This window comes from Ornithorhynchus anatinus, chromosome 9 (genome assembly GCF_004115215.2).
Source record: "Ornithorhynchus anatinus isolate Pmale09 chromosome 9, mOrnAna1.pri.v4, whole genome shotgun sequence".
Classification (NCBI taxonomy): Eukaryota; Metazoa; Chordata; class Mammalia; order Monotremata; family Ornithorhynchidae; genus Ornithorhynchus; species Ornithorhynchus anatinus.
This window is the reverse complement of record NC_041736.1, coordinates 7,600,112-7,623,102: the sequence shown is the minus strand read 5'-3', so window position 1 is coordinate 7,623,102 and position 22,991 is coordinate 7,600,112. Positions and strand designations below refer to the sequence as shown.

Genomic DNA, 22,991 nt, shown 5'->3' with positions numbered 1-22,991 from the left:
TTACATTATGAACTACTTATTTATTTATATTGATTTCTGTCTCCCCCTCTAGGCTGTAAGCTCATTAAGGTCAGTAAACATGTCTATTAATTCTACTGTCCTTTCTCAAGTGCTTAGTACAGTCTCTGCATATAATAAGTGCTCAATAAATACAATTGATTGATTGATAAGTAGCCATGGCCAGTATTCTGGGGTCCAGGATGGTGAGTCAAGTCCCAAGTTAGGCTTCTAGTGCAGAAGAACACAATGAATGTCATCCACAATTCCCTTTACCCATATACTGATGTTTGATCTGATCCCAAATACTAGGAAAAGGGGAAATACGGACTATTACTGTAAGTCAGTGGCCACAGCAAGGTTAGTACAACGGAATCTGAACTCCTTTAGCCCTAGTCTGTCAGCCAGCTCTGAAGCAAGAAAAATCCCCACCATTGTTTTTAGGTTTTAGCACTATTACGATCTGTGCTGGGATTCTCCATCTATTTTAATAATAAAATATGGAGGATTTATGGGGCAGCCAGTGATCAAAACATTTTTTCTTCTATTACTCTGTCTTTCATGTTAGATTCTGATTACTTCATCTGCCATCAGTTTCGGACAACCTCTTGGGAAGAGAGCTCGAGTTTAGCATTGTAAAATCCTGATAACCTCAGGTGTTTGAGGCAAGAAAACTAGGTCATTGCATATGGCCATAAACCCTCCATCCCCATCACACACGTACACACACACACACCACACACACGCACACACACCACACACACGCACACAAATTGACACTGGCCTAGGGAAGCAGTGACTAGAACAACTGTGGGTGGAAAAAATAACTATCAAGAAAGATAGGCAATGTAAAACGATGGGGGTCCATCGTAAAGACATTGATCTGCTCTGTCAGGCTTTGTGAATAATCTGATTTTCTCACCATTTAGAGGCACTTACACATTAGTACCACTTCCTTCTTCTTTGCCACTGAAAACATTGTGCAAGTAAAAACAAGTGGAGTGCAACTGCACTCAGAACCCTTTACAAGTGCTTCGCAGTTAGGCACTTTCTTACATTAAATATCACCACAGCGATAACTGAACCTGTGTCAGTGCGGAACACGGTTAAATCCAGTGGGACGCCGAAGAAACACCATAGTGCATCCCTGCTCATGTTGTTGACCAATTTGGAACACCTATTTGTCATTCGTTCAATCGTATTTATCGAGCGCTTACTGAGCGCAGAGTACCGTACTAAGTCCTGATCTGGCAGCTCGACCTTACTGGTGTCAATGGAAGGGTCCAGTTTAAAGAGCAAAAATAGACCCTAGGCTCAATCTGGATGTCCAAGTGACTTTTCCCCTCATTTTTAAAAACTCTCTGTTATAAAAGATGCATGTTTGGATTTTCTTCCTTTGGGCCGTGATTGGCCATTTTGGTATCGTGGGCAGGGAAAATGTATCCGGTTATCGTTCTATCGTACTCCCCCAAGGGCTTAGTAAAGTGCTCTGCACGTGATAAGCACTCAATAAATACGAATGACTATTTCTAAAAGAGGAGCATAATATCGGATGGGAAATGATCCTGAAGGATGGGGAATGCCATTTTTAACTCGACCAGCTCCAGCTATCCATTACATGGAGGGACTGAAAGGAAGAAGAAACCACGATGCCTTTCTCTGTCCTAAAGTGGAAGAAGGAAGAGCCCCACCACAAAGTCCCCTGTGTCCCTTCTGGGCCCCAGACTGGGGTAGTCCCTGCAAAGGACAGGTCTTGAATTTACGTTGGGGTCCAGGAGGCTGGATCCACTCCGCCATCTCTGGGGTGATTCTCCAAGGATGGCTCCAGTAATTTCAAAGTGCTCATCGCCTTTCTCCTCCCCACCCCAGCCTCCTGCCCTGAGATGATTCAGGCTGCTGCTGCTGCTACAGATGAGACAGATCAGTGCCTGCAGGGGGGAATCCTGCAGTGGTGGGAGAAATACAGGGGTCATTCCTAGCATTTGGCTGGTGCCCTTTCCACCCCGAAGAGTAGAGTGGAGCCCATTACGCATAAATACTCTGTTTCAGTCATTTAGTTCTCTCTCGAAAACATACAGTATAAAGTATCATCCCACAGGGGTTCAACTCATATCCTCCTATCGACTCCGAAGACCTTTATTTGTACCTATTCTCTTGCTTTTTAACTGGGACATAACAGTGCAGGCCTACTGACATCCCAATGGACCGTACTAACTCACGGACCATCGTTACATCTGCACACTCACCAAGGGCCTAGTGCCGTAGGTGTATAGTAGGAACACACTCTAGGACTTCAATCAATATTGTTGAAACTGTTATGGAAAGGCCTCTCCATCACCACCCATCCCTGCAACTTGCCAAAGACTGCCCATCACCTTTTCCACCTCTAAGAACCACTGCCCGTGAAGCTTCTCCGTAGGGACTAGCAGAGCGGGAGAAGCCGGGCATATGAACAAGCTATCGAGAGGGGCAAGGGAACTTGGTGGGGGTAGCTCTTCTTTCCCCCATGATCACTTCAATCAGGTCTCATTCTCAGTTGCATGGGAAAATATTGTTCTACTGCCCCCCTCCAAGGGAGAAGAGATGGGCTGGAAGGAGAAAGGAGTGAGAGCATCACCCATGAGCAACAGTTCGTATATAACCCATCCTGGGCTATAACCCACAACAGAAATGATAATTAGGATGTGAGAGAATCTATGAAAAATAACTTTTTATTATATTTTCCTGACCTGGTAGTAGCGTCAAGATTCTAACATTATAGCGCGCCAGTGGAACTCTTTCGAAGTTGTACGTTGAAAATCGGGATAAAATAGCAAGAGACCTATCGGAAACCTTCAAGAACAGAGTTGAAGCTCGAAATCCTTCCCTAATGCATCACGCTGCATTGGTTTATGGTACAGTAGGTCACTCTCACTCCCTGAAGTCCTGAGCGGGTTTCTAAATTGTCCTTCCTGGCTGCCATTTTTAATCCCAAAGGGATTGGTTAAGGAACCAAGTTTCAGGCATCAAGTTCTAGCCATTGGTTACTGCTCTTGGATTATCTTTTCAGTGGAACTGTGTGAGCGGGGTTTAGCTAGCACTTACCTGACTTCAGTGGTATGACTCATGACCCTCCTCAGTGTGACTGAAAGATCTTGTAGCTTCATTTATTTGAATTTCTATTTCTTAATATCCCTCCTTTGTTCAAATTTTCAGCTTTTAAAAAGAACTTAAGTTTTGAAAAGGCAATGACTTCATTTTTCCTGGCACAGAATGCGAAACAGTCATTCTATTTAAGCGAAGTGAGTGCTCAGAAGCTTTTTTTCATTTAGTCCTTTGTACTTTATGAACCGAAACAGCCACTAATCGTCTCTCCATGCCGCCGCACCACCAGCAGGAGTAGATGGAGTTTATAAAAGAACTGATTTTGAGAGAATCATTCATTATGTGAGTTATTTTGGTAAGGCATCTGATCTATGTCATTTTCGAGCAATAGCATGTGACATAACGAGAACGAAAATACACACAACCCTTGGTGAGGCTCGGTTTTGCAGGAAACCCTTTGACATGCCTGCAGATAGCTCATGGGATATGTACCTTCTAATGTGCTTTTTTTGAACAGTTACAAATCCGGGGATCTCCGGAGTACCGAGGTTAAAGGGAGACGGTTAACCCAGGTTCTGTGTCCTTAATGGAGGTTTAAGGGGGCTTTCGTCAAGAGGACTGTCCCATCACCAAACAGAAATAACAGAAAAACCAAGGTGCTCCCCATTTCCCCTGCTCCCACGAGCAAGTCTCTCCCTGCTTCAGGCACCCAACGTCATGTTTCGTAAGAGCCACTGCTGGGACCGGCTTCCGCTGCAGTCCTTCATCGTGGGCACCATTTTGTCTTCCTCCGACGGCTCGTCAAGACACTGGTTGCTGTTGACGTGCCTTAGCGTAAGCCGCTGGAAAAGGCAACAGATGAACAGAATGTTAATCTCATGAGGATCTTGCTGGAGTTCCTTTTCCAATTCTAATGTTGATTTTGACATTTTGAACCCAACCACCCATTTTTTTAGCCTCCTGGCAAAAGGTTGGCACGTTCGGACGTATTGTTAAGTCTCGCCAAAACCACCACCCACTTCCGAAGTTCCCATCATCTAGGTTCCTAGGAACTGTGACTCAGAGATGGCAAGGACTGGGAGAGGAATTGATCCTTCATTTCCTGGTCTGACTTTTAAATACCAATAATAATAATAATAACAATAATGTTGGTATTTGTTAAGCGCTTACTACGTGCAGAGCACTGTTCTAAGCGCTGGGGTAGATACAGGGGAATGAGGTTGTACCACGTGAGGCTCACAGTCTTCATCCCCATTTTACAGGTGAGGGAACTGAGGCACAGAGAAGTGAAGTGACTTGCCCACACTCACACAGCTGACAAGGGGCAGAGTTGAGATTCGAACCCATGACCTCTGACTCCCAAGCCTGGGCTCTTTCCACTGAGCCACGCTGCTTCTCTAAGTGACAATCCCTCACTGGGCTGCAGAAGAATGGTTCTAACTGGTCTGACCAAATGAATTACCCAGATGCCCCTTGATTTTGACCAGTTATAAGGTAATAAGAATAATAATTCATAATAATCACGACATTCGTGAAGCACCTACTACGTGCCAATCACTGCTCTAAACGATGGGGTGGAGTCAAGCAAATCGGGTTGGACACAATCGCTGAGCCATATAGGACTTACAGTCTTCATCCCCATTTTGCATCTGAGATAACTGAGGCACAGAGAAGTAAAATGACTTGCCCAAGGCTACATAGCAGACAGGTGGAGGAGTTGAACATAGGTCCTTGTGACTCCTAGACCCGTGCTCTAACCACTATGCCAAGCAGTCAGGGCAGGGTCCAACATGGGGCTCTATAGTGGAGTTAGCGGAAACGCAGAGGTTGTGGATGATTGATTGCTGCACGATGTGATGGCACATTCCCAGCTGAACATGTCTGCTCCAAACAGCAGCTAATTGCCACCACAAGGGTTTGTATATCTAGGTTCATCAGCTAGATACTGCATTTATGTCACCTGAAATGGGATCCTAATGGGTGGGAAATAGGTGAAGTTTGCTTAGAGGAAGGATCCCCAGGCTTATCTCTCCTGGACCCTTACCCTGCTGAACCGTAAGCTCCTTGAAGGTAGGACTAGGTTCTACTTTATTTTATGCACAGAACAGGTGCTCAGTAAATATAATTTACTGATTGACCGGTCGGTTGCCGCATGAGAAGCCCAGCCTCCAGAAAGTCCTAATGAAGCTCTAATAATGATCCCGTTGGCCAGCTTCAATGTTCTTTTTAACTCGGTGGATACTTTCATATTTGGCTGTCATTCTATTAGTCTTTTCACTTCTCTGAGAACTCTTCCTGCATCATCATTAAAGTTATCACAAAAGCCCCACTAGCTCGGTCCCCAATCCATCGGGCCGGATCACGACCCAGAGACATAAATCTGGAAATCTGGAGATGTCTTTCTTAAAATTCAGGCCGAAACTGAGTTCCGCTGCAGGAAGGGTTATGAATGAACAACCAATAGCCCGAATGCAAATTTCACCCTCCCAGATTGCAAGTCAATAGGATTCTGTGAGCAAATAAAAAAAGAGTCAAATAAAAAGCACTCCTGCCAAACAACCCGCCTAGGTAATTATCAATCAAAGGCATTTAAAATTAAGACAATCATATCAAGCTGTTCACATTAACCGGTACAATAATGGAAGGCATTTTAAAATCTCTCAATAACTGAGTATTATGAGAGAGAAAAAATACAAATCAAAATAATATGTTTTAATAATACTCTTCAGAAATACAGTTCAAAATAATATGTTTTAATAATACTCTTCAGAACGGAAGCGTATTTTCTGGCACTGTATGATTACAGCTATCTATATCGCGAAGCAATTAACATGAATTCTTTTCACTATATTTTAGAAATATTGAAATGAACATCTCAGCCCATCTCGAAAGTTAAACCTTATTCAATTCTTCATGTTTTAAAAGAGAAATTAAAATTCCCCACAAGAAGTACTCAGCGGCAGCTATCGGCCACTATAAAACGGTAGTCCAAAGTAAACACGATTACCTTCCAGAACAATAAAACTGGGAAATAATGATCAATTTATCTACATATACTAAAAAAACTACTTTAACGGTGGAGTGGTAGAAGACAAGACACTGATGCGGAGTGGACTGCTTAATGAAGGCTATTTCAATGCATTAGCAAGAAAGAAATAAACGGGGCATAACTAAAAATTAAGGCATGACTAAAAAGGCTACAATGTACTTACACAGGCTTTAATACCGACCTCCTGGAATTGCTATAGGAAATAATCAGTAGGGCTGTAAAATATATTCCTAAAAACCTCCAACCGTGAATAGTTTCTTAGCACCCACATTTGTAATGGGCTGCCATTACATATCTCCACTGTGGGACCTTGAGAGTCATCATGTAGCTTGCTTATTGTGAGGCATGAGCGGGTGATTAGGTGAAGAAATGAATGGGTCTGTGTGACAAAGAAAATAATGATAAAATCAAGTGTCAAGGCAACAAAATGGTCACAGTTTGCCCCTGAAATTCCCCCTGTACCACTAATACTGACGCTTCTGCTGCTCCTCCTCCTATTTCTACTATTATTATCCTTATTATGGTATTTGTTAAGCCAAGCACTGTTCTCCGTGCTGGGGTAGATTCAAGCTAAGCATGTTGTCCCACGTGGGGCTCACGGTCTTCCTCCCCATTTTACAGATGAGGTAACTGGGGCACAGAGAAGTAGCTTGCCCAAGGTCACACAGCAGATAACAACTCTCACTACTACGCTACTGATTATAGTATTTAATATGACCGTACTACATGTCAACCGCTAAGATAGAAGATTGAGAGTTTGGTACACGGGACTCACAGTCGATTTTCTCCCCCATTTTACAGATGTGGAAACTGAGGTGAAGTGGGTTATCCAAGCTCACACAGAAGGCCAGCAGCAGACTTGGGACTGCCCCTGTCCTGCCTGTGGCCCGAGACGCCCTCCCTCTTCATATCTGACAATCACTCTGCCCCACCTTCAAAGCCTCATTTAAATCACATGTCCTCCAAGAGGCCTTCCCCAACCAACACCTCATTTCCTCATCTCCCACTCCCTTCCTTGTCACCCTTGTATTTGGATTCACGTTTGGATGAGGGTTTCCTTACTTCCAGTTCCGTGCTCTATCTAATAGGGTACGTTGCATTCCCGACTGCCCCTGAGTCCAAGCTGAAGACACAGCTAACGGTAGTTGCCCAAAGTGACTAGAACACTGCCCAACTCAATGGATAGTGCCTCCACCTCCCCCAAAATGGAGAAAATAAGAATTCTGGTACTTCGAACCACGTTGGCCTTTTCAACGGACAGCCCGAAGGGTTAAGAAGACACTCACGTTAGAGTCCAAGGATTTGATCCTGACGTATAACTAGAAAGGCAAAACAGCCCCTATTGGCTGGTCACTTTATTCAACAGTGGAATGGACAAGAATCAGGCCTTTTTAGATGAACAGTGACTTTGAAAGTCAGATGAGGAAACTGAAGCATAGAGCAGTGAGTGACCTGTCCAAGGTCACCCGCCTGACGGGTGGTAGAGTCGAGACTAGAACCCAGGCCCATGCTCTTTCTACTCAGTGATGCTGCTTCTATAAGGGGTCCGGAAGGAACCTGAGGGGGTCAGTCGAGTTCAGCTCCTTGATCGCGAGTTCACGGACCCCCCCTCCAGTGCACTTCTGCAATAGGGTCGGGGCGGGGGCAGAGGCGCTAATTGCTGCAGTATGCAGGGTGACGTTACTTCAGATGAGTCAGATTTTGAGAAGGGTGGAGTCCAGATATGGGAGTTTTTGTGCATCTCAGAGCCTGTGGGATCCGTGCAGAAACTCAGAATGTGGAGTTTTGGATCATCCAGCCCAGTGGCTACCTATTCAGGATAAGGTTCACTTGTCCCTTCGAAAATTTCTGAGAACAATTGAGGCTCCAATGAATTCCGAGAGAGAAAGCCCACTGGAATCTTTACCGAGACCGCAAGACGAATGTTCAGATTGTTCTTGAGGAAAAACTGGCTGTAAAGCAGAGCTTATTATTTTCTGGAAGAGCATCAGGCTAGATTTTTCCCTGGTCTAATGATGAAGTGGAGCCTCAATTCTGTGCAACTTTATTCCAGCGCAACTTTCTCCTCGGAGAGTAATTACCCAGCAAAGCCGGTGAACGTGTTCAGATGTTTGTCTCCGATGCGAAGAAACCTGCTCCTGACACCGACAATGTCGGTGGTTGTGTGTGCATCCGCTGTGAAGGTCTCTCTGTGCACAGATTCCTCCTGAGGAACTTGGCAGTGAGCAATGACTAAACAACGGCCCCCACTGGGAAACGCGGGCCGAGGCGAGTCCTCTCTTACTTTCGATTCTGCCTCTTTTGATTCAGTCGTTCGGCCCCCTCTTACCACAGTCAGAGGACTTGTGTTCTAGTTCTGCCTCCGCCATTTGTCAGCTGTGTGGCCCTGGGCAAGGCACTTAACTTCTCTGTGCCTCAGTTACCTCATCTGTAAAATGGGGAGTAAAACTGTGAGCCCCAGGCGGAACATGGACTCTGTCCAACCTAATTTATCCTGTATCTACCCCAGTGCTTAGTATAGTGCGTGGCACCCTGTAAGCACTTAACAAATATCACAAAAAGCAAAACAAAACAAGTGCATTTTCTGTGAATGGATTAGAAGTATGAACTATTAAGTCTAACACGGTTTATCTGGGTAAAATACCCATTTGAATGTTCGTCTTTCCTGGTGGAGAATAGCTCGGGAATACAAAGACAAGAAGCAGGGTTGCCTAGTGGATAGAGCACAGGCCTGGGAGTCAGAAGGACCTGGGTTCTAATCCTGGCTCTTCCACTTGTCAGTTGTGTGATCTTGGGCAAGTCACTTAACTTCTCTGTGCCTCAGGCACCTCGACTGTAAAATGGAGATTCAAACTCTGAAGGACCGGGCCCAACTTGATTATTTTGTATCTACCCAGGCCGTAGTACTTAGTACCGTAAGAGCTTACACAATAAGCTCTTAACGAATACCATTAAAAAAAGAGAGAGAAAACACTGAAGCACCTGGATAGAATAACATCCCAAGGGGCAGGAAAATGAATGATCTTATGTCCTATAGACCGTAAGCTCGTTGTGGGCAGGGAATGTATCTGCTATACTGTATTATCCCAAGTGCTTAGTACAGTGCTCCTCATAATGTAAGTGCTGAATAAATAAGATTGATTGATTCACAGTTGTATAAAGAGAAAGGATGCTCAAGAGCGGCTTTCTGTGATCCCTTCATTGGTAGTTAGCTACGTGTAGTGCTCTAATGAGAGAAGCGGCGTGGCTTAGGGGGAAAAGCACGGGCCTGGGAGTCAGAGGTCACGGGTTCTAATCCCAGTCCCGCCACTTATCAGCTGTGTGATTTTGGGAGAGTCACTTCACTTCTCTGTGCATCACTTACTCATCTGTGAAATGGGGATTAAGTCGGTGAGCCCCACTTGGGGCAACCTGATTACCTTATATCTACCCCAGTGCTCAGAACAGTGCTTGGCACGTAGTAAGTCCTTAACAAATTCCATCATTATTATTAATAATAATAATGAGATTGCTGTTTTAAGATGGGATAGTATTGTATCACTTTCTACTCATCTTAACCACCCATGATTACACCGTTCTCATTTGCGGTGTTTATTTACAATAGCATAAATGCCCCCAGTGCAGGCTAGTCTATGGTTTGATATTGTACATATTCCCAAGCGTTTAATATAGTACTCCACCCAGTAGGCGCTCAATAAATACGATTGATTGAATGAATGAATTACACCCATTTTCTACATAGCACCCTAGTAATATTTTAGGCTAGTACACTGGAACTATCCTTACATAAACCTGACACACTATTGGAAAGTCTACAATAATTTTATAACGTCCTTCTAGTTCACCAGATTAAATCTTAGTTTCCAATCAGCTGTCCATTAATGCTTTCATCCTAGGGCTAATTTCAATATTTTTCTACTGTGCTGTGGTTTACAATACTCTATTTCATAAAATACAATAGTCAGTAGTCAGGTTTTTCTCCTGATTCCAAAAAAGGTATGAAGTCCTAATGCATTGGCTCTGGATTCATTTCTTAGCACCTCCCAGCTGGAGGCTGAATGCCATAATTTGTATTTCCTAGCTTCCACCTTCAAGCTAAAATTATGAAAATGAACTTTATTCTACTGCTTGGAGTTATAAGCCACAAATTTAAAAATGATTCTCCTAGGAATGTGACCCTTTCTGCAGATGAACGGCCGAAGACATTGACTATGTGTGCCCCCAAAATTCCATACCGAAAACTGAACCTCCAGGTTATCTACAGACAGAAATTAAAAAAGTATGACTGAGCTACTGATGACTTTACACACTAGTAGATTCTTCCTAATAATATTTCAATTATGAACCTCACAACAGGAAGGTGGAAAGGCAATCTTTTTCTGTCCTAAACAGCATTCTAAAAGGAAATGTGGGTCAGATCTAGGGCAAGAATAACTTAGATTCTATCACCGAGGTCGCACTTACCTTCAAATCATATTCCCATTTACCTGCGTACTGGCAGAAGCAGAGAAAAGCAATAACAAAATCAAATACATTTTCAAATTAAGGTCTTCACTGGGACAGTGGCAAATGTTTTATGTAAGTTTTTTTTTTTTTTTAATGGTATTTGTTAAGGGCTCTCTATGTGCCAGGCACTGTATTAAGCAGTGGGATAGTTCAAGCTAACCAAGTTGGACACAGTCCCTGTCCCACATGGGGGCTCACAGACTTAATCTTCAGTTTGCAGATGAGGCACAGAGAATTTAGGTGACTTTCCAAAGGTCACTTGGCAGACAAGTGGCAGAGCCAGGATTAGAACCCAGGTTCTTCTGACTTCCAGGCCCATGCTCTATCCACTAGGATATACTGTTTCTGTTCGTGCCATACTTCAGGTAGTTGTGCAAAATTCCCTAGGATGTGGCTAAGAGAAACTTATTCTCAGCAAAAGAACTGATATATCTAAGAACTGCTCAATCCATTTCCCCTGTGGCTGGAAAAGCAGGAATATTTTAGCAGTACACTGTGCTCTTCATTCCTGGTTGCTTAGTGTTTGTTGAGCATAAATGTGTCCTGCTAAATTCAAGTCTTGAAATTTATAACTGTACATAGCTACTCAGCTCCTCCCAGAGAAATGTAATTATATACAATTATATCCTGCCATAGGATATGCATTTAAAATGGGAAAAGAAGAATTTTTAACGATATTCAAACCAGGGAAACTGTTCAGCCTAACAAGCGAGAATGAGAGGAATAGCTAAACTCATTAATCTAGAATTCAAGTTAAAGCTTTTCCGCTGAGCAGACAGACCAAGAAAAGAAAATTCAAAGTGAGAAATATCTTCTTTTGCTCTTCAATCGCATTACAGGTTTTCAGAGCAACTCGGTAAATAATGCAATTTTCATGAAAGCCTCCCAGCAAACTGGGGAATTATGTACCGCTATGTGCTCTGTATGCAAATATTCCATCAAAATTGAACACTTAGGAGCCAGATATCACAGGAGTATGGAGCTAAATTCATTTATGTGTTATTTAAGAAATGGGTATTAAGAGGGAAAATGATAGACCTACACAGAAAAGTAAATGCACTGTGCTACTTGCAGACCTTTGCTCAGGCTGCTCAATGTAAAGGGGATCCTCATTATTCTATGAACGTGCACACTTGGGGTTTCAAGCAATTTAGTGATACTGACAGAGCTGATTTGTAATCGGCATTTACCTAAATAGGAAGTACTTTTTGTGCGCTATTTATCCCGTTAGTAGAAAGTGAAATTCTGAGTGAATATGGCTTGGCTCCAATAAATCACTGGGAGTCAAATATTCCTAGGTCTGGAAAAGTGATGTTTTCATCTAGGAGACTTGCCCGATTTGCTCTGGAAAGCTTTTGATGTTTCCAACTTCCAAACCACTTTAGTTAAACTATCCCACACGATCCCACAGAACGCACAAGTAAATGAAAGGCAGAGAAACGCAGACATGTCTGCTGGCCTTTCCTCCCGTCTCAGCCGTCCTCCCCCCGACCTTAACTTGGTTATTTTGTTTTTCTAATTACAGTTAGAAAAGTATGAATTTTCTAGGTCATAGGCTAAGGTGGGCTAATCCTCAGTACTCAGGTAATGTATTCACTTGGTTTTCCCGCTTGGATCGGTGCCATTTTGCTTTTCTTCATAGGTGTTTCTGCTTGGGCTTATTCTTGTTGGACTATTCTCTACTTTACTTAGCTCACTTTGCAATCTTTTGGCCTGGGAGTCAGAAGGTCATAGGTTCTAATCCTCGCTCTGCCACTTATCTACTGTGTGACCTTGGGCAAGTCACGTCACTTCTCTGTGCCTCAGTTACCTCGACTGTAAAATGGGGATTGAGACGGTGAACCCCATTTGAGACAGGGACTGGGTCCAACTCAATTTGCTTGTATCGACCCCATCTCTCTGCAGGGGGACACGTGCAACTTAAAGGAGCATGATTATTAGCCCATTCTCCTGGTTACCTGAGAATTAGGTACACAGCATGGGCCCCAGAACATAAGCTAGATGGATCCAAACGTCTCCTAACCCCCAAAGTTACCTATTATCCATCTGTAATCTCACTGGGCATCAATCCAAAACACGTGAATAGATCTCTCAATTTGGGGAGTTATCTGCCTAGTTTATCCATGAATAGGTCAGGTGGGCAGAATCACGAGTCTCGCTGAAGTCAAGAAAGATTGCCCCTCCTTTAAACATGCCTCGACTTCTAGAGTCCAGGTCTAGACAAGGGAGTCGCGAAAGGGTCGGTCCAGAGCAGAGCATACTGAGAAGATTCTCTCCATCCCTGTACGCCCTATTCCTTTTGATGCTCCATATTATTATGTTTGCCCTCTTGTTGACCTGCAGTCCATTCACTCTCCTCAACGGATAATCCTCGTTCTTGCATCTTTATCTTTAGATGAGGTTAAACACTCGGCTGAAATATGTGCAGATGGTAACTTTCCCCCATTACCTATGAGGAATGGTGGCTGTGCGTGTTTTTGAGCTAATCGGTCACAAGCTCTCAATTTTTCAGAAGTGAAAGATCATGTCGAGAGTCCAAACTCACTTGGAATTCTGTGGTCGGTAGATAAAGCAGGCTATTTGCAATCTGCCCTCGTGTTGTTCTCTAGAAAGGAACTCCCGGTCGTTTTCTCTTCTTTAACAGCATCAATTTTCTTGCTCTGAACTAATGGCCTTTGCAACCCAGGTTTGGAGAATGGTATCTATGAAAGGAATGGTTGATAGCAAGATACCCAAGATAGCCACTGCTGAAGGAGAGTTGAAGGAGGCAGTTGGGGGGAGGAATAGGAGATAAAGATAAACGGTACATCTTAGAGAATCAAGGAAATGGTCTCAAATGTAGGGTCGGATGTGGGTACCGTTGGGAGATAACAGTGATAGAACCACAAGCCAGGCATGTGGCAGTTTGGAATGAAAACCTTGTTTTAGAGCTTAGATTTTGATGAGATACTGAAAAGAGGTAGCTTCAAACTCAGTGCCAGGGCTATCCTTCCCATTCAAATATAAGCTCCTTGTAGGTATCCGTTGGACTTCCCAAGGATCGCCTACAGTGCACTGCCCTCCATAGACACCCAATAAATATCATAATTACTACGAATGTTACTACTTCAATTAGCAAATACAGAGTTTTCAGTCTCATATCCTTCAATAAATCCTATTTACTGAGTGCTCACTCTGTGAAGAGCACCGTCCCTTGTGCTTGGCACAGAATAGAGTTAATGCTATTAAGTAATCAGTGGGAGGAACTTACACTATTATCAGACTTTTCAGCCAGCGTGGCTCAGTGGAAAGAGCACGGGCTTCGGAGTCAGAGGTCAAGGGTTCGAATCCCGGCTCTGCCACTTGTCAGCTGTGTGACTGTGGGCAAGTCACTTAACTTCCCTGTGCCTCAGTTACCTCATCTGTAAAATGGGGATTAAGACTGTGAGCCCCACGTGGGCAACCTGATTCCCCTGTGTCTACCCCAGCGCTTAGAACAGTGCTCTGCACATAGTAAGCGCTTAACAAATACCAACATTATTATTATTATTCAGCCACTTAGGCACACACGTGTAAGATTTCACTCTCAGAGGGTGCCATCTTTGAATCCACCAACGGCTCTTCAATCAGATAATGGATTTGTTTACTTGGAATGTGACCATTCGGCTGCACTTAGGGTGGAAGCTGACACAAAAACATCTTATTGCCCCTAGACACTGGAAAAAAAACAGGTAAAATTCCCTGTAACAGACAGAGAAGTCAAACCCTTAAGGAACCAGTACATCTGGTATAGCTTCTGCTTGTTGCTATCTGGTCCTTTATAGAAGACTGGGGGAAAGTTAAAATTTCAAATTGATATGTGAGCGAAGATCATATTTCCAGACCTAGGCTATAGAGCCACTGGTTTCTCATTGTATTCTTAAAAACTGATGAGAGATGAAAGATGATGATGATGAGAAACAAGGAGGAGGAAGTCAGTGCTGATGATATAAATGAGAAAAAGAGAGGGACAGAGGTAGGGAATGGAGAGAAAGCAGAGACTGAGGCAGAGTATATTGAAGCCACAATAGAGTTCCCTAATTAATTATGTTCCAGATGTGGGAATCTTCCATAGCTCAAGGGGATGATTAAGTGATCTAAGAATCAACACAAATATTTACATTCTGCAGAACAGTAATTTCAAGTCCCAGAAAGGTTAAGTCAGCCTTCTGCTCTTACCTAGTAGGCAATTTAAATGACATTAAAAAAGGATCTTAAAAATTTAAGATGTCAGATTTGCAAAGACATTAATGAGATCTCACAATGCCATTTATGAAGAGTGATCTGGGACCAAACTTTAAGGCTTAGAAAAGGCCCCAGAGAAGTGAGAAGCTTGTTAATCCTAGAATATTAGTCATTTTGAGAGAGCACAATTTATTTCTATTTCCATATAAATCAGCAACCACTTAATAAAGTAGAAAATACAGAACAGCCAAACCATTTATTCTGTGGAGAGAAATGAAGCCGTTCCCACCTAGTTTCTTCGCACAAAGGAGGATATTTCTTTTTTATTAGCTCCATCTGATGGCTGATTTGATTTTTACACAGCGCTTGCCTATAAATTCCCCAACTGGGATTTTGTTGTGTCATGTCTTTTCTCCAAACAAAAGGGTATCGACGTCCTGTCGGCTTCAAAGTTCCCATAATTTTAATTTCATGGGACACGGCCTTATATAATCTCCTCCGGGAGGTTATCTTGGAAACGAAAGGCAGATGGCTCACGCTTCCAACCGAAAGGCTGCGTCCTTCTGCCACCCGGGTCTATCCAGCGGGTAGCATCTAGAATCTTCCTCTGGGAAAGAAAGACGTTGCTGGAGACCCCTGGATTCGGGGTCTTAAATGCCTAGAGGAGCCCGGGAGTGAGGTCTTCCACTTCTGGAGCAGACGGATCGATTGTTTCCCGTCCTGGTAATCTCTCTCTAGGATGATTCTTACTGTGGGAGGACCCGCACGCCTCTGCTTCCAATCAGGGTATCTGGCCAGGGCCCAGCCATTCTACCCAACACATCACTTCTGTACCTCGATCTCATCCATCACTCCGCCGACCACTTGCCCACGTCCTTCCCCTGGCCTGAAACGCCCTCCCTCCTCATATCCAACAAACAAACAAACAACAAACAATAACTGTCTCCCACTTCAAAGCCTCACCGAAGGCACATCTTCTCCAAAAGGCCTTGGAGGTCTTCTCCAAAAGGCCCTCCTCTCCTCTCTTCCCACTCCCTTCTGCGTCACCCAGCCTTACTCCCTTTATTCACCACCCCCAAGTCCCACAGCACTTATTTACATAGCTGTAATTTATTTATTTACATTAACGTCTGTCTCCCAGCTCTAGACTGTAAGATAACTGTAGGCAGAGAATGTGCCTGTTACCGTTATACTGTTCCCTCCCAAACGCTTAGTACAGCGCTCTGCCCACAGTAAGATTGAATGAATAAATGAATGAATGAATCACTTTCTGGGCGAGAGTGCCCCGTAGGAGCCTCTCTCTAAAAACCAGCATAGTAGTAGCCAACCAGCCACGATGTTTTGGGAAAGGGATCGGGGTAAACTTCTCTGAAGAAAGAAAAGCATCCTCCCAGCTCCCAGAGCTGCAGTTATTGTGTCCATGGCAAGGCCACCGATCACTGGGGAGCTCTTGGCCCCAGTCTATCAACTACTGGTTAGAGCCACCTTTTTTTGTGGTTGTGTGGTATTTGTTACGTGCTCAGTAGGTACCGGGCACTGTACTAAGCACTGGAGTAGATACAAGCTAAATCAGATCGGGCACAGTCCATGTCCCACATGGGGTACACGGTTTTAATTTCCATCTTACAGATGAGGGAATTGAGGTAGGGAGAAGCTACGTGACTCGCCCCAGGTCACACAACTGACAAGTGGGGGATCCAGCATTAGAACTCGGGACTTTCTGACTCCCGGGGTCATGCTCTATCCACTAGGCTATGTTGCTTCCCAGCCCAAGTCCACATCTCCTCCTGGCTGATACTGCAGCTGGTCTCCGGGCCCCAATCTTCTTCCCACTCCGGTCTACCCGACATGCGGCTGCTTGAATCATCTTCACAGGACACCTTTCAGAACGTATCACACTCCCCTCTTCACTGGCTACTCATTTTTCTCCGCATTAAACAACTACTCCTAACCACGGGATATAAGGATCTCCCACTCCTTCTTACCTATCTGCCATTTTCTCCTGTTGGCACTCCTGGCTCCTCCCAACCCAACCACCTAACTGTATCTCAAATACATGCTGACCCCACGCAGTACTCAATATAAGTCTGCTTCATTTATTTTTGACCTCTCTAGCTGTGACTTTGTTTGAACCCCCCATTCGTGTGCCAGCTACTATCGAGCAATTTATTAGAATTAACCTCTGTGGGCAAGGATGGGGTTACTTCAATATGCTTTATTTCCCCAAATAGTTCAGTGAAGTGTACGATACGGGTGCTCGATAACTACTGTTGCTGTTACTACTACTACTAATAATAATAACGGTGGTATCTGTTAAGCGCTTACTATGTGCAAAGCACTGTTCTAAGCACTGGGGGGGGGGATACAAGGTAATCAGGTTGTCCCACGTGGGGCTCACAGTTTTAATCCCCATTTTACCGATGAGGTAACTGAGGCCCAGAAAAGTTAAGTGACTTGCCCAAAGTCACACAGCTGGCAAGCGGCGAATGATAAGCTCAGTGGAAAGAACCCAGGCTTGGGAATCGGAGGATGTGGGTTCTAATCCTGCCTCTGCCACTTGTCTGCTGGGTAACCCTGGGCAAGTCACTTAACATCTCTGTGCCTCAGTTACCTCATCTGTAAAATGGGGATTCAAAGCGTGAGCCCCACGTGGGACAATCTGGTTACCCTGTATCGACCCTAGCTCTTAGAACAGTGCTTGGCACATAGTAAGCACTTAAATACCATAATTATTATTATAAATAATACTACTACTATTATTGCTACTACCTTACTTGCAGCCCTCAGTGGAAAAGCCCAAGGACTTTCAAGGCCAACTTTATTGTGAAAAGTCTTTAATAGAGTAGAAATCTTTCCCCCAAGAACACCAACATTTCAACACAATTATTTCCCATCTTATTAATTAAAAAGCCCCGGTCGGAATCATCCTTTTCTCTCGCTTCAGCTGAGGCCCACTCCACATTTAGGTTTTAGATCCCCGTAAATTACCTGCTGTCGAAAATCAAAAGTTAAATGCCTGCCTTCATTCAAGTCCAACTTTTAATTTAACAAAACTCATCATACTCACGATGACCCATTTTTGAGAATCCTGGATTGTTATGCTTACGTATATGCATTTGACAATTTGCTTAAAAATTTCCAGGTACCAAGGGGAATATGGGACATTTTATGAGTAAATGGAAATTCCAGCTTAAGAGAAAAAACAACAGTGAGAGTAGTTGTGTAAAATCAATAAAGTTAAGGCATTTTAAAATAATTGGAATTAAGGAAATATACCTCAGCATCATATTCCCAAAGCTGGTTTCCTCTCATATGATGGCACTTTAGCATGATAACGGGCCCATTGAGTCTGGAAACGTCCAAGCATAAGTCATCGGTGCGAATTTCCTTGTCGGCTGTGTAAGAAAATACCTGAGTGACAAAAAGAAGTGACTTCAGAGTGAGGATCCCCATAACCGATCCCTCCGACCACTCTCTGCTTCCAGGTTGTTAGAGTTAGTCAAGCCTGTCCGAAATGTGAGATGCCCATTTGCTAGGAAGAATCATTGGCCGGTAGGTGTGATTTCACTCCACTGAGAGGTAATTTTTGTTCTTTATGGTGTTTCATAACTTTTTATAGGTTACTATCAACATAGTACTCCTGGGCTCTTCCATCCATGGAGAGGAGAAGTGATTCCTCTTCAAAACATGGAGCAGTTGTGAAATCTCTTTCGCAAGAGAGCTTTAAAAAGACAATGTTGCGAAGTTGCACAACTCAATCTGAATTGCGGGCCACATACTGAGAAGACAGGTGTAAACATTTTTTAGAGAACCGTGCAGAAATGTTGGATGCTACAGGGGGGTTTTCCTTTTGAGAATGGTTCCTGCAACATTCCTGAAGTCTCTATTGTTTGGCATGACTTGTAGCGCTAGGTCCAAGGAGGCTCGAACCTTCCGTTCCAGAAGAGAGGGAATAGTATCTTCTAACTCTTTTTTTTTTAACGGTCCTTTTGGTAAGCACTTTTTGTGAAGCAGCGTGGCTTAGCGGATGAGCACGAGCCTGGAGTCAGAAGGACCTGGGTTCTAATTCCTGCTCCTCCACATGTCTGCTGTGAGACCTTGGGTAAGTCACTTAACTTCTCTGGGCCTGAGTTCCCTCATCTGTAAAATAGGGATTGAGAGTGTGAGCCCCATGTGGGACAGAGACTGTGTCCCACCTGATTAACTTTTATCTACCCCAGTGCTTGGCACAGAGTAAGCGCTTTAAAAGTACTCTTATCATTATTATTCTCATTACGCAGTTATCACGTGTCAAGCACTGTTCCAAGCCACTGGGGTAGATACAAAATTAACAGGCTGATCATAATCCATTTCCCACAAGGGGAACACAGTCTAAATTGAAGGGAGGAAGATTTAATCCCCATTTTACAGATGAGGTAACTGAGGCAGAGACAAGTTAAGTGACTTGCCTCAGGTCATGGAGCAGATAGATGGCAGAGTGGGGTTTGCAACCCAAGTCCTCTGACTTCCAGGCCCATGCTCTTTCCACTAAGCCACGTTGCTTCTCTTCTGCACTTGGCCAAGCTCTAGCGAAAGTATAGTTACTCAGTCACCGCTAGTGCTTGATTGAGCCAGCCCCAATCATGACAAAGAACTTGGATTGATTATCAAACCTTTTTCATTAGATTGCAAACCTAGCTGGGGGTGCTTCAGGTGTTAAGAAGCAATTATCTAGTAGGGTTTTTGGAAAACTGTCACCCAGTTGCTTTACTGACAATATGAAAGCCCTCCATTTCCTTAACTAGATTCTTCTGACCCCCAAACCATTTGGCTCCTGTATATCAGTGTGCAGTATTTAGGTCAAAGTGAGTTACATGTAGGCTAAGAAATCCCTAATGTGCATTTTTAAGGACACCTTTGCTTGTATTCACCCCAGCGCTTACTTAGTAAAGTGCCTGGTACATAGCAAGTGCTTAATAAAAACCATAATTATCTTTACTATTACTCTTAAAACCCTTTTTCAAAGCATAGCAACACCCATCCACAACAAACTCTCTCAAATATTGTCCCATTTGATTCCAATGTCATATGACCCCCTGAATGGAGAAGAGAAGGATTTTCTTTCTGATTCCTTAACTCTTTCTATAGTGATTTCCCCCCAATTTTCCAGGCTTCCCTGGAGAGAGAGAAATGCACCAAGAGATAAAAAGACACGGAGAAGCACAGAGACAAAGAGAGATACAGAGAGGAATAGCAGAGGGAGGTGGGGAGAAAGAAAGAGAAAGAGTAGGAGAGAGGGTGGAGAGAAAAGTGAGAGGAGAGAGTGGGGAAAAAAGTGAGAGGAGAGAAATGCACCAAGAGATACAAAGACATGGAGAAGCACAGAGACAAAGGGAGATACAGAGAGGGATAGCAGAGGGAGGTGGAGAGAAAGAAAGAGAAAGAGTAGGAGAGAGGGTGGGGAGAAAAGTGAGAGGAGAGAGTGGGGAAAAAGAGAAGCAAGGTAAGGGGGAGAGGGGGAAGAGGAAAAAAGGAGAGAGGGGAGAGATTGGGAGGAAGGAGAGAAGAAGGGAGAGGGAAGGAGGATGAGGAGAAAATGGAGAGAGGCAGGGAGAGAGGGAGAAAATAGGGAAAGAGATAGAGGGAAAGACAGAGGGGGAGAACAGGAGAGTGAGTTTAAATAGCAAGCTAGTTTTCCTTCAGCATCTCAGTGTGCAGACAGCTTGGGCTCCCTCTTCTGGTTCTGAGACTCAACTGGGAGAGACGATCCTTGATTAACACTATCATCTTTTGAAGAAAAATGTATTGTAAAGGGAGAATTCAAATCATTTCCCAAATATTCACTAACTTCAGACTTTAGGTTTGAGTATTGCTAGGGGCCCATGCATTTATTTTCCTGGCTACATTAAAAGCCAATTTCAAGGAGATGAAGAGGAGGAGGAGGGTTGATGGGAAAACACAGTCTGTGCCAGATGAGAAAGAGAAGCACTTGCTGGTCACTGTCAGTGGATCAGTGGTATTAACTGAGTGCAGAGAACCTATGTGGTATTTTACGCGAACTTTTGGTCAGGGAGAGGCAGTCCATGTCTGAGAAGGGGCAAGCAGTGCTCGTCTGCTCAGCTGTATATATCTTCATTACCCTATTTATTTTGTTAATGAGATGTACATCACCCGATTCTATTTATTTGCTACTGTTTTAATGAGATGCTCTTCCCCTCGATTCTATTTATTGCCATCGTTCTCGTCTGCCCGTCTCCCCCGATTAGACCGTAAGCCCGTCAAAGGGCAGGGACTGTCTCTATCCGTTACCGATTTGTACATTCCAAGCGCTTAGTACAGTGCTCTGCACATAATAAGTGCTCAATAAATACTATTGAATGAATGAATGAAAAGAGCATGGGCCTGGGAGACAGAAGGACCTCGGTTCTAATCCCAGGTCTGCCGATGTCTAATGTGTGACCATGGGCAAGTCACTTTACCTCTCTGTGCCTCAGTTAGCTCATCTGCAAAATGGGGATTAAGACTACGATCCCCATGTGGGACAGGGACTCTGTCCACCCTGATTAGCTGGTATCTAGCCCAGCTTAGTACAGTGCCTGGCACACAGTGAGCACTTAACAAATACCATAAAAGGGGGTGGGAGAGGATAACAGAAGAAGAAGAAGAAAAACACAGGCAAAATTACTCAATTTCCCCACACTTTGCAGGGCATAGATTAAAGGGAATAATAATGATAAAAGTAATATTGATATTTGCTAAGCGCTTATTATGTACCAGGCACTAGACTAAGTGCTGGGGTGGATACAAGCAAATTGCTGGACACAGTCCCTGCCCCACATGAGGCTCCCAGTTTCCATCCCCATTTTACAGATGAGGTATTGAGGCACAGAGAAGTGCAGTGACTTGCCCAAGGTCACACAGAAGACAAGCGGTGGAGCTGGGCCTAAAAGCCAGGTCCTCTGACTCCCAGGCCTGTGCTCTTTCCACTAGGCCACGCTGCTTCTGTAGAAATCGGGTATCTGGACAAGGGTCAAAAGAGAGGAGCAGTGAGAGGGGAGGGGTCAGAAAATGGCGGGGAGGGGGTGGGGAAGACAGGTTTCGAGGGGGGAAAGAGAAGGAAAAAGAGAAATGAAGGAAGAGGGGGGAAAAGGGAAAGGGAGGAGAGAGGAAAAGGGAAAGATGGAGGTGGGTGGTTTCCTTATTATTTCCCCTAACCCCAATCTATTTTAACACTTGTCTCTCCCTGTAGACTGTAAGCTCCTTGTGTGCAGTTACTCTTGCCTCCCAACTATTTTAAAGTGTACTTTCCCAGCCACTTAGTACAGTGCTCTTCACACAGAAAGTGCTCACAAATGACACTGATTCATTGATTGATTCCTCATCATATTCCAGGGTCCAGTCACGCAACCTGGCTGGGGCCGCTTTAATAATAATGATAATAATTATGGGAGTTGTTAAGGACTTACTCTGTGCCAGGCAGTGCGCTAAGAGCTGTGGTGGATGCAAGGAAATCAGGCTGGACACAGTCCCTGTCCCACATAGGGCTCACAGTCTCAATCCCCATTTTAGAGATGAGGTAACTGAGGCACAGCTTTGAGCAACTCTTGTTGCTGCTGCCCAAACCACCACCACCAGTCAACTCTTCTACTCTACCTCTTCTTCTCTACCTTCTGTTCATGCTGAGAAGCAGCGTTGCTCAGTGGAAAGAGCTCGGGTTTGGGAGTCAGAGGTCATGGGTTCGAGTCCCCGCTCTGCCGCTTGTCAGCTGCGTGACTGTGGGCAAGTCACTTCACTTCTCTGTGCCTCACTTACCTCATGTGTAAAATGGGGGTTAACTGTGAGCCTCATGTGGGACAACCTGATCACCTTGTATCTACCCCAGCGCTTAGAACAGTGCTGTGCACATAGTAAGCGCTTACCAAATACCAACATTATTATTATTATTATTACCTGGGCCAGTGGGCCACACCGCTACTACTATCACTGGCCATTAGCCTTCCTGCCATCCCAAACTGGTGGTGATGGGCCCCAGCCCTTGGCCCCCTGGTCAGGACAAACCAGCACAGAGTATTGTCAGGATCTTGTAGGAAGATTCTGCAGCTCAGACAGGCCCCTTCTCCAATCGATGCCAGTCTCATAAAATTGTTTTGCTTGTTTCATGGGAAGGATAATG

The 22,991-nt window shown here is 44.2% G+C and overlaps 1 protein-coding gene across 1 annotated transcript in view; it reads right to left on the bottom strand.

Moving 5' to 3' along the window:
• Positions 1–544: 544 nt before the first annotated feature.
• The window catches only part of GALNT13 (polypeptide N-acetylgalactosaminyltransferase 13), a 301,009-nt gene continuing 278,562 nt past the window's right edge, over positions 545–22,991 (bottom strand). Inside the window, exons 11-12 of the mRNA XM_001511774.4 lie at positions 18,116–18,250; positions 545–3,923 (exon numbers count right to left, since the gene is read on the bottom strand). Of these exons, the coding sequence (XP_001511824.2) occupies positions 3,783–3,923; positions 18,116–18,250 (276 nt within the window). The 3' untranslated portion in view covers positions 545–3,782. The remainder of the gene's footprint in view (positions 3,924–18,115; positions 18,251–22,991) is intronic.